General features: G+C 43.8%; 1 protein-coding gene across 2 annotated transcripts in view; it reads right to left on the minus strand.

The window, feature by feature from the left end:
* The window catches only part of TSPAN5 (tetraspanin 5), a 173,305-nt gene extending 162,204 nt beyond the window's left edge, over positions 1-11,101 (minus strand). The window contains exon 1 of one of the 2 annotated variants that reach the window (XM_045880715.3): positions 10,609-11,101. In XM_045880715.3, the coding sequence (XP_045736671.1) occupies positions 10,609-10,689 (81 nt within the window). In that variant the 5' untranslated portion in view covers positions 10,690-11,101. The remainder of the gene's footprint in view (positions 1-10,608) is intronic. The other variant, XM_045880712.3, reaches the window with a different exon arrangement.
* Positions 11,102-11,445: the final 344 nt, after the last annotated feature.

Genomic DNA, 11,445 nt, shown 5'->3' on the forward strand with positions numbered 1-11,445 from the left:
TGGCATTAAATGCTTCAACAGTGATTAGATAGAGAACTACTTACTTGGCAGAATTACGTTTTAAGGCTGCTTGGGGGGGAATATGAACAGCTGGGGGAAATTTTTGTTGGAAGCAAAACATTATACTTTGAGAAATGCTTAAGTCAAGTATTCCCCTTTTATTAGGACTACTTAATGAAGTACAAAGCATTAAAATAGCTGGCCTGAATATTTATTAGAGCACCAGCTGTTCCCTCCAGATTTTTAGCAATTCAAGACTTAGTGCCAAGTATAACTTAGAAAAATATTTTTAACAAGTAAAAAGAGCCCTATCTCTTATAATAGTTATCTAAATAGTAAATAGTAGCTGGAAAAGGAATAGAACATCACTTTGCCTTTTCAGTGAGGGGAGCCAAAGTGTTTTGCCATCCACTTCCAAATACTACTTTGTTATTGAGGTTGCTGAATACATTACTTAAAAATTATACCTTGCAGGGCGCCTGGGTGGTGCAGTTGGTTATGCGTCCGATTCTTGGTTTTGGCTCAGGTGGTGATCTCAGAGTCCTGGGATGGAGCCCGACACTGGGCTCCACGCTCAGCATGGAGTCTGCTTGAGATTCTCTCTCTCTCCCCCCGCCATCTCCCTTTGCCCCTCCCACTTGTGCTGTCTCTCTCTCTAAAATAAATAAATAAATCTTTTTAAAAAATTATACCTTGCTAATCAGAGTTTGCACGCCAACCTGGGTCCTTTATTTATTTATTTTATTTTATTTTACTTTTTAGGAGTGGTGTGATAAACTATGTCCCAGTAAAACATTTCAGAGAAATAATTTAGAATTTATTTCCAAACTTCAGTTCTTTCAAAAGACTTCCACTTTAGGAGCCCAGTCATAATCAAATACGTAATTTTTTAAAGGGGGGAGGGAAAAAGAAGTCAAGAAAATAATGGACAATTCATTATGCACACTCTGAATATCCTACGTTCAACCTTTTCTTTCTAGAGTAAACTGACAAATACCAGGTGTGGGTATCCTGTGTTGCTGTACTGTGAGCTTTTGGGGATAGTGCTGCACATTTGGATATGGGAGAAGAAATCTCCCTGCCACCGTGTGACAGCACTCAAGTCAACGCACCTGCCACAGAGATACAGGAGGCAACTCCCCTTTCCCCCACCCCCAAATGAGGGCACTCAGGACCGGGGACACGGGAGAAAGCCCAGGAAAGGGAGGCTGGAAGGAAGAGCCGCAGGAAAGGGAGGCTGGCCAGGGAGGCTGATTTCTGAAGGGGAGGACAGGTCACTATCTGGCATCTGTGGTTCGACCCAATCCCCTGCCCTGAAGTGGGCAGGACAGCAAGGGCAAAAGAACAGAATGTCTACTCCTCCATTGTTCCTGTTGAGTAAATAACTAGCTTCTCTCCCTATACAATGCTAATTTTTAGCATACTAATTGTAGCACAAGAGGTTCTGTTAGGCAGAGATTTTCTCATTTTGTTTTTAGGACTTCCAGATTTAAAAATAAACTGGCATTTTTGGATTAATAAAAAATTCCATGAAGGATAAAATAGGCCACATTATATTTTTCCCATGAGCAACGAATACTAGCTTCATGTGCTGGTGAAATCGGTCACTCTTTGGTCATAGCTCTACATTACCCACTCCCAGCTCCCCCAAGTGTCCCCTCCAGACAACAACGGGTAGAGATGCCACATCTTGCCAAGAACAACAAACCAGAGCTTCTCAAAGTCAGCTGAGCATCAGAATCACCTGCAGGGATTTAAAAACACAAAACAAAACAAAAGCAAAAAACAAAACAACAACAAAAAACACACACACACTATACCAGGGCCCCATCCAGGACCTACTGAATCAGATACCCTGGTGGGAAGACTAAAATTTCCTAACAACTTATGAATTATGCTGCTACATCTATAAAGGGGTGAAATATCAATGAATCTTAAAGAAGTCACTCTAGTTAGTGAGAGGGACTTCCTGGGCATGAAGAGATTCACGTAAAGGAGAAGGACCCATAACAGGAATAATTTTGTTAAAATATGCCTTGACCATCAAGATTCAAAAACACCTGAAGGCTAGAACAGTGGTTTTCAATAGTTTGTTTGAACGGCGGACCCCTTTTTTCAAGCCAAATCCTTCATGATATCCCATGATATCCTAAACCTAATGGCTGAGTCCTCAGGATGGATGAGAGGTCACAGATCCTCCCAGTCAGGCCCCGGGCACACCTCAAGGAAGCCTGGGGCTGCTGGTAGCCCAATTTAAAAACCACTGGGCCAGAATAAGACATGTAAATGGGATAAATAAATAGTACTAAATCTAAATTCAAATAATTAACTGGAGGGTTAGGGCTTCTGATTTGCACTTAGCCTAGGGAGATGGGTTTAACAGAAGTTCACCTAAAAAGAAGTGAAGGTTTCATTTCACTAGAAATTCACTTTGAGCCAGCAATGTTCTCTGGCTGCCTGGAGAAGCCTGTGCAGTTTCGCTTAGGTTAATAACTGCTATTTGTATTGAGAGATTTACCTTTTACAAAGCACATGCGTGCTCTCATTTAATACTGGATAACAACTCTGTGAGATGTTGGAATTATTTCCCCATACTTTAGATAAGCAGCTGAAGAAATAATCTGTGAGAGTAACCTACTCAAAGACAAATCCAGGCAGTAGCAGTCTTCTACCTCTAGGTTCAGCATGGCCTAGAGACTTAAGAGGAAGTTCAAGGGTAACAGCCCACTGCTCTCTGGATGGGTGGAAGGGTGTGTGAAGAATGTGTTCCGTTCTGGTTGCTACATTAATGGAAGTGGGTACAAATGGGACCACAGGCACAGTATCACGACCAGGGCAAAGAACAACCTGGAAATCATACATGAAGAATACATGAAGGAACTAAGAGCTTTTAAAGATGAAAAACAGAAGGTTTAGGAATGACATAATACCCTTTTTTAAATAATGAAGGGCTACAGAGAAGGGAAATAAGTCTTGTTTTGTTACCTAAGGCCTTCTTCTCCTTCCTGAAAAATTCTATCCTAAAGCCATTAGTAGGGACCAAGCAAGGTAGGCCTTTGTGCAAGGACAGGTATGGGAAGGGATGTGGAAGCCCAGAGCAGGGTATCAGAGCCCGATCAGAGTGAGAAGGGTGTTTGTATTGGGGTGCGGGGTTATGGCATTCGTGTTGCAACATCAGCAGGTAAGGACAGCAACCATGTGAGGGACAGGAGCAGCTGTGGAAGACTGGCTACATATGAGGAGAATTTATCAAATAAGTAAATTGTTAAGAATAATGGGAGCCAGGAATCTCACTGTCAAAGAAGGTATTTATAAATATAGAAAAGGAAAAAACCTAGAATAAACCCTGTGGTATCAAAGATGGATTTGAGGCATCACTGAACTCATGGTCTCAAAATATAAATAAATATAGAAATGCATATGTAATGTATGTATATGTGTATGTATATATATATACACACACACACAGATACATATTCCATATTTCTGTCCACTGAGAGTTCCCAGGGGTCGTGATACCCTCATAGCCATGGGCACACTTAGCAATCAGATCTTGGCTTCTAAATACCATTCGCCACTCAAAGGAACCAGGGCTCCCTGGAGAAATGGCTGATACAATAGATCACACCAGTAAATTACAAGATGAGCTTGGAACATCTTGTTCCACCAGAAAGCAAAGAAGTACTCAAAGAATGATGGGAGTTAATGGGCACAGGAGGCAGCATGAAAAGACCATCACTGACTGCCAGACCTGGGACCAACTACAACATCCAAGTAAAAAGAGCAACAGTTTAACTAAAACACACTGAGGGGGTGAAAAAAAAAGGAAACAGTAAGTTCTTACTGATAATTAGATTGAAAATTTGATGAAGACTGGGCTATTTACATTGTTTCAAAGTAACCTGTCACACAATATGTACAAATTGCAAAAGGATAAAGAGTAACTTTATGGCGGAGCAGCTTGGAAAACAACACTTTAAACAAGTGACCATCATCAGTAATAGGACAAACAGAAATCAGTGCCATCTGATGGGATGCAATGAGACAAACATAGCACCATTTTTGTGATTTTCCTCCCAAAGATGCACAGCCTGAATCTATGAATGAGAAGATGGAAGACAGACCAAATTGAGGAACATTATACAAAATGATTGGTTTATAATCTTCAAATGTATCAGGATCCTGACAGAGAAAGGCTGAAGGAGATAACTAAATATAATGTGTGTTCTCTACTGGATTCTTTGCTTTATAAGACATGATTGGAACAACTGGGAAACTTGAAAGAGGTCTAAGGATTAGGCGATGGTAACGTATCGGTGGTAATTTCCTGGCTTTGATGGCTGTACGGTAGCTATCTAGGAGAATATCCTAGTTTCCAGGAGATATACACTGAAGTGTTAGCATGATAGCCATCATCCTGGCAACTTTTTCTCAAGTGATTCAGGATAAAAACAAATTATGCCACATGCAATTTTTCTGTGTTTGAGATTGTTTCAAAATAAAAATTAAAAATCAACAACAGTAAATTAGGAGGATGGAAGTTACTGGGAAACAGATTACATCTACTTGGAGGACAAATGAAACGTGATCCAAAAACAGAGCCATGCTTAAATGGGTTGGCAGGACGTCACAGAGAAAATGTTTCACTGAATAGGAAGTTAGAGGAGAAGATGCCTAGGTACTTTCCAATGATTTCGTAATTCATTCATTCAACAAACACCTACTATGTTTCAGACAGTGTGCTAGACCCTGGGCTTATGAAAATGATGGAGAGAGAGTCCCTACAGCTGAGGTTCTTATAATCAAGTGAAGTATAATGATTCAGAAGTTAGAAATGTAAGACAGTCATCAGTGTTACATATGGAAAGAAGTATGTGTCTTCAATACTCCATTGTTTTTAATTGTCTTTAATAATCCAATTTTCATTTATGAATTCTCAATAGACCACACAAAGTTTATTATACGATCATATTCTTTAACATTTTCATCCTAACTCTTTGTGCTAGTGGGTGGTGTTAATTGAGGCATATGCAAAAACTTTATCACTTTTCAATTATGAACAGATGTAAGTGACTTACTTGATGTTTTATTTTAAAATTAAAAGCACCTTCTAAAATAAGTTTCAAAGGAGAAGCTAGGGCTATCCTTACTAGAGGAGACTTAATATTCCAAAAGTGAACCCTGACATGTTCTTCAACAGCTCAAAAGTAACCCCACATCTCTGTGCTCCAATTTTTTCATCTGTCACGAAGATGTCATAATATGCTTGTAAGACGCTTTGAGATGCTTAGAAGAAAGAGATCATAATTATAAAGCTTTGTTAAAATACAGGTTGCTGGGCGCCTGGGTGGCTCAGTTGGTTAAGCGACTGCCTTCGGCTCAGGTCATGATCCTGGAGTCCCGGGATCGAGTCCCGCATCGGGCTCCCTGCTCGGCGGGGAGTCTGCTTCTCCCTCTGACCCTCCTCCCTCTCATGCTCTCTGTCTCTCATTCTCTCTGTCTCAAATAAATAAATAAAATCTTAAAAAATAAATAAATAAATAAAATAAAATAAAATGCAGGTTGCTTTCACCTTTTGCCAGGGACTAACTCTTATTGTGGACACATTAAGACAGAGTGATCCATCTAAATGAGCTCACCTTGGCAATTTGATGGTGGGTGGAACATCATTGGGTTTTCCAACTTTCCCCCTTGGCTTCATTTCAGTCTTCTGGCATATCATCAAATGTGAATACTTCAGTGTCTTCTCACTGACCCAAGTGTGAGCAGCCAGACCAAGCAAGTTCAGTATTCAGTTATTCTCCCCACTGAGGTCTCTACACCTTTCTTACACTTTTCCCATATGACACTTTCATAACCATATTTAGCTTTCTTCCTACCATCTCCCTGTAATTCAAAAGGCAATTTAGACTCCCATATGGTTGCCATCGAAGCTAACAGATGTCTAGCAAATTAAAACAAAAATTATGACTTATAAACTGCTGATGTATCGTCATTCCAGAACATCTTACAATTTATAGTGAATCATAAGATAAGGCTTCCTACTTGATGCCTTCCCCCCCCTCCAAGGTTCCCTAAATCTCTCTCCTCTCTGAATTTGAGCCCTGTGGAAACAAATTAGATACAACATTCTGCCATTCTGCAAGATAAACCTCCCCTTAAAGACACAATGTAATATTTGAAAGCACATCAAAGAGAAATTTGGCCTCAAGTATCCAAGGCTGTTCTAATCGTTGTACTGGGAGGAGAAGAGAAAAACGAGTTGGGTTTTCCCAAATCATTCTTGGTTTTCCCAAGTCATTCAAGGTTTCCAACGATCCATGGGGCTTTTTTCTAATAAGTGACAATTAAATTTACTGTATCCACTTGCCTCATCTCCTTGGCAGATCTTAAGGGTATTATCATTACCTGGCTAAAGTATTCTAGAAGTTCTATAATATAGGATGGAAGTAGTCTAGAGGCAATAACAACAATACTCACCATTTGTTAATTATTGAGACACTGTACTGAGTAATATGTTATCTCACTGAACCACTGAAACTACAATTCCATTAGATAATGTTATCCTTCCTTATAAACAAGAAATTATGGCTCAGTGCAGCAGAATGTATATTTCAAAGATGGCCACAACCCATAGTACCTTGACATTTGTCCATCAAAAGGTGGAATTTCTTTCTTCACCGCCCTCAAAACAGTAGGCTCTATGTGTGCTTTAATAAGTAAAACACATGGAAGTGACACTGGGCCAGTTCTGGGTGTAGCCTTAACTGGTTGTTACCTTCTACCAGTCTCAGAGACAAGAAGAAGCCACATGTAGGTGGCCCCAACCAACAACCCTGGCTGAGCTCTAAGCAAGCATCAACTGCCAGTCATGTTGAGTATTCCATCTTGGGCATCCTACCCCAGACAACTCCAGCTCCAGCCACATCTCACTGCAACTGTCCAAGAGACCCCAAGTGCAATTGCCCAGATAAGCCTGGCCAAATCTCGTAACTGTGAGATATAATAAGAAAGTTTTGTTTTAAACCACTAAGTGTTAGGGTTGATTGTTACATAGTAACAGATCAACACCAGAATCAGGTCACTTTACTGGCCTACAAACAGTTAAGAATTAGAACCAAAGTCCAAAAGAGTCCAGGGCAAAACATCTAGTAATGGTGGGTGATATGATGTGGGGGTTCAGGACCCAAAAGAAGTGACTTTAAAACAAAACTCCCTTTCTCCTCCCTCACCCACCTCAAAGCAGCCGAGGGGTTTTCCAAGAAATGTCCCAATATGGTGACAGCCTCAATAAAATCAATTCCCTTCTGGCTTGAGTTCTTCCAATATTAAGTAGGGAAAATGAGATTTTCCCCACCACCACCCTGTGATAACTAATGAGAAAGGAATCTGTAGAAGACGTTGACTTTGTTACTCAGAATATCATTACAACTGTTATATAAAAGGATTCATATTCTACACACGAAACAGTAACTCTAATAATAAAACTATATTTAATGACTCACAGGACCACATTTGAGATTCACAGTGGGGACAGGGAAGAATGCATACTATACCAATAAGTGAACAAGCCAAGAAGAAATTAGGGAAAGATGTGTGTGTGTGTTTTATGAAAGGATCTTTGAGGGAAAAAATGAAGAAAACTGATCTTCAGACAAGTCTCAGTAAAGAAAAAGTCTGTAATTTAACAAGTGTCCCAATATATGCTATTTTCATTATACATAGTGCCTATCTCTTGTATTTTTCTTCCCTAGCCTATTGGAACTCAACAGACATTTCCTCTGTCAGAACTAGAAAGAACCTTACAGCTCATCCAACTCCTTCATTTTAAAAGCTGGGAAACTGAGGCCCAGGGCAGTTAACTGACTAGCAACGAGTCAAACTACTCATTTGCTAGAGAACCAAACTCGCAGTGCTCGTGCTACCATATGTTCAATTTCATTTTGCTAAAACTATACCTCCAAGGGTCCTCAGTGTATTTCAAATTTCTTCTAGCATCTCACAGTGTGACAATGAAAGATTAGGAAACCACACTCTCTGTTATCAATCTCTTCTTCATACCTGTGTAAGAGTAGCATTGAGTCTGCTGTTTCTGGCAAGAACTTGCAGGATGGTGACTCTGTACTGGGCAGAGACGTGCAACTTTATAGAAGCAGGCTGCCAAGTTACTGACCCCAGCTCTTCAGTCACTAACACCTTAGTCTGGTTATGGTTACCTTCCTGCTGATCAGGACTAAAAACCATGGTACTGATAACCTGGGAGGTTTAAATATGGGGTAATTTTGAAGCATACAGCAGAACAGGAAAGGTATGGGGGGCATCAGGGTGGAAAGCATTAGGCATAGAAAGGAGGGAGAAGGCGCGTAGAAAGCAGAGTAAGAGAAGGGCCTTGGAACGAAGGCTTCTACTTAACAATTCTGCCTGGGGCAGCTTGTTTAGTTCCACAGCCTAGGTCTCCTTTCAGGCTTCCCATAAAACTTCCCCCAAGAGATGAAGACCTTCAAAATCAGACAAGATGCAGCTCTATTCCAGAACTCTCTCGGCAAGCATTCCATAATTCTTTAACGCTCTCCACTAATGGTTTTGCCACAACCTAATCCACAGAAAATACTAAATATTCCTCTGTACACTGTACAAAATTACACCAAACTGTCAAGGAAACAGGCCCAAATCCCTTTATTTCTTTTCCACCTCCTGCTATGAAAGTGCATAGAAAGCCCCTGGGTGCTTTTTGTTGCCTGGTAGCTGAAATGTGCAACTTTTGCAAGTGTTCAAGTAGAATCAAGAGGCCTGGACTCACCACCTCCCCAAGGTCCAGTCCCAGTTCAGTAGTCCCCGACTCTCAAAGTCACAAAGTTTCAAGTTCCAATAAAATCAAAACACCTCACTCAGAAATGTGACTACCCATCACTTTTCAACATTTCCAGCAGAGGTGAAAAAAGAGAAGCAAAGAAAGAAAATAATTTCTTCTTCCTATAATTGTAGCAATGTTTGACTGCAGGGAGCGGGTGACCATGCACAGGAATCAGGCACAGTCTCTGGCAAAAAAAAAAAAACACAAAAAAACAAAAAAACAAAAAGAACCCTGTCTGTGAATGACTAGATACAGTACTGATTCATGTTCTCTGCTCCCCCCCCCCATTCTCTTTATGAGTTTTGAGGACAGATGACATGCTGAGACAGAAAGTAGTCTCCAAACCTTTCCATTTCCCTTTGCAAAACATGCAAACCAACACAAGATACTTGAACAGAAAACGGGAAAAAATTAAAATAGCTTGATAAAATGTGTATAGGAAAAAACAAATGAAAAGCTATATTGATAACTATTCTCATAGATGTATAGGTTTGCAGGAAATGGCTAAAATTAAAGGAGAATCATAATAAACACACCCTGTGTTCCCGCTGCTGTGGATTATTACTGATCCCACCGCTGGATGATTGTTTATCTCATATATGAACCTACACTGAATAGCAACTTGGAGAACACCCCCCAGACAGCCACCATCTTTACTTTCCACGGGGGGGGGGGGGGCGGGGGGGATGCCCATTAAGAAAGGAGATGGGATGGGATGGGGGGTAGGAATAACAGTCTTTGAACCAATGTTTTCCCCTTGCCCTAGTGAACTCTTTGTCTGGTTGCTGAACACGTTTGTGAGATCAAGGAAAAGAATCCAAACAAAACAAAAGAGTAGGCATCCCAGCCTAATTAAAATAGGTGCCCAGCACATTGTGGTGCCAGCAAAGCCAGAGCGTGGTTTGAATCTTGCGTTGAAGAATTTGCTCTCTCCGTACCCCCAATAAAACATGTCTCACACATTCTCTTTGCATTGCTCCAAGGTTTCCCCAAAACGGCCCACTCTGTGTCACTCCTTAGAAAGGAGGATGTGAGGCACGAACACACTGAAACATGTTGATGGTGACTTGTTATTATCCTGACAATAATATATACATGAAAATAAAACCCTCCACCCCACACGCCCACTGGCCAGTCCATTATGCAAAAGGAGCGCCTTCCAGCTGAAGGGGAAGAGCTCGCAGGAAGCGTTATTTACGTGTACATTACAGAACCATATACCACCGCATCTGCATCCTACACAAAGCCCGAGATGGTGCAAGAAGATACACGCTGAGCATGGCACAGACCAGCCGCGGCAACACGGAGCCAAGCCCTCGTCCAATCAGATCCTTGTTAGAAGGTGGACCTCAGGGTCGGCTCTGCCCGATTAGCCTTCCCTATTATGACACCACGCTCTGCCCAACATCCATATCCCACCGGGAGCAAATCTAATTCGTGTGGTTGCTCATTTCTCAAACTGCCGAGCCCTTTCTTCCATCTGCATCCCTGCTATTCGTCCCTTAGAAAGCCACCCCAAGGCCTGGGTGCCCCCATTCCGGCTCGGTTTTTCTTTTAGCTCTTCCCACTCCTAGAAAGGATTAAATGTTTATCTCTCCAACGCGCAAGCTGGAAAGGCGGAAGGCAAATGCCTCTCCAAGCTCGGGCAAGCGCCCGAGGGGCTGCGAAAAGTAAAAGCAGCAAGCAACGTGGGGGGAAATCGTCGCGCATCGATCGGCCACAATAGTTGAAATACCAGAAGCGCTCCAACTTACCCAAAATATGACATTGAAGCCAAATATGAAATATTTGATGCAACAACTGACTTCAGGACCCTTGTAGTGCTTCCCGGACATCCTCTGGGTTCATGAAGACACTTGCCCCGGCAGCCCGAGTTTGGAGCCCCGGAGCACCGTTGCTCAGAGCAGCCCGGCGGGGAGCAGGGGATCGGGGACGCAGCTCCGGGCCGCGGCGCGGCGGCCGGGGCTGAGCCGCGCGGGCACCGACCGGTGGAGAGCGGCTCCCGCACCTCCAGCCCCCTGGCGCGTCGAGGCCGCCGGAGCCGGGGTGGCGGTGAGCGGGCGCAGAAGCCGCGCGCTGCAAGCCCCGAGCCTCGCCGAAGCTGGCCCCGAGCCCAAGGCGAGAGCCCTCGTCTGTCCGCCAGGCGATCTGTCCGTCCGTCGGTCTCCGAGCTTCGGGCAAACGCGGCCGCGGCAGATGCTGGTGGAGACGCTACTCGCTCGCCCTCCCGCCGGCTCGCGCGCGCCCTCCCACCCCTCGCTCCGCCCGCCGCTCGCTCCGCCCGCTCGGCGCGAGGCTCCTCCGCCCGCAGCTCCGCCCGCAGCTCCGCCCGCCGCCCGCCGCCCGCCGCCCGAGCCCCGGCGAGGCGCGCGCGCGCACGGGCTCGGGCGCTCCCGGGCGGCCGCGGTACCGCGTAGCCGCACCGCCTCCTCCTGCCACCGCTCTCCGCTCCTCCCGCTCCCTTTCTCCCCGCCCTTTCTCCCACCAGCCCGGAGCGCCGCCGACCCCCGAGCGCTGCAGCAGGGTAGGTGAGGAGGATGACAGGCGGAAGGGAAGAGGAAGACCGCCCGGGGAGCGCGCGGATTGGGAGC

The sequence above is a fragment of the Mirounga angustirostris genome, unplaced genomic scaffold, assembly GCF_029215605.1.
Source record: "Mirounga angustirostris isolate CCGP_5_RB_7025 unplaced genomic scaffold, mMirAng1.0.hap1 SCAF_2, whole genome shotgun sequence".
NCBI classification, from domain to species: domain Eukaryota; kingdom Metazoa; phylum Chordata; class Mammalia; order Carnivora; family Phocidae; genus Mirounga; species Mirounga angustirostris.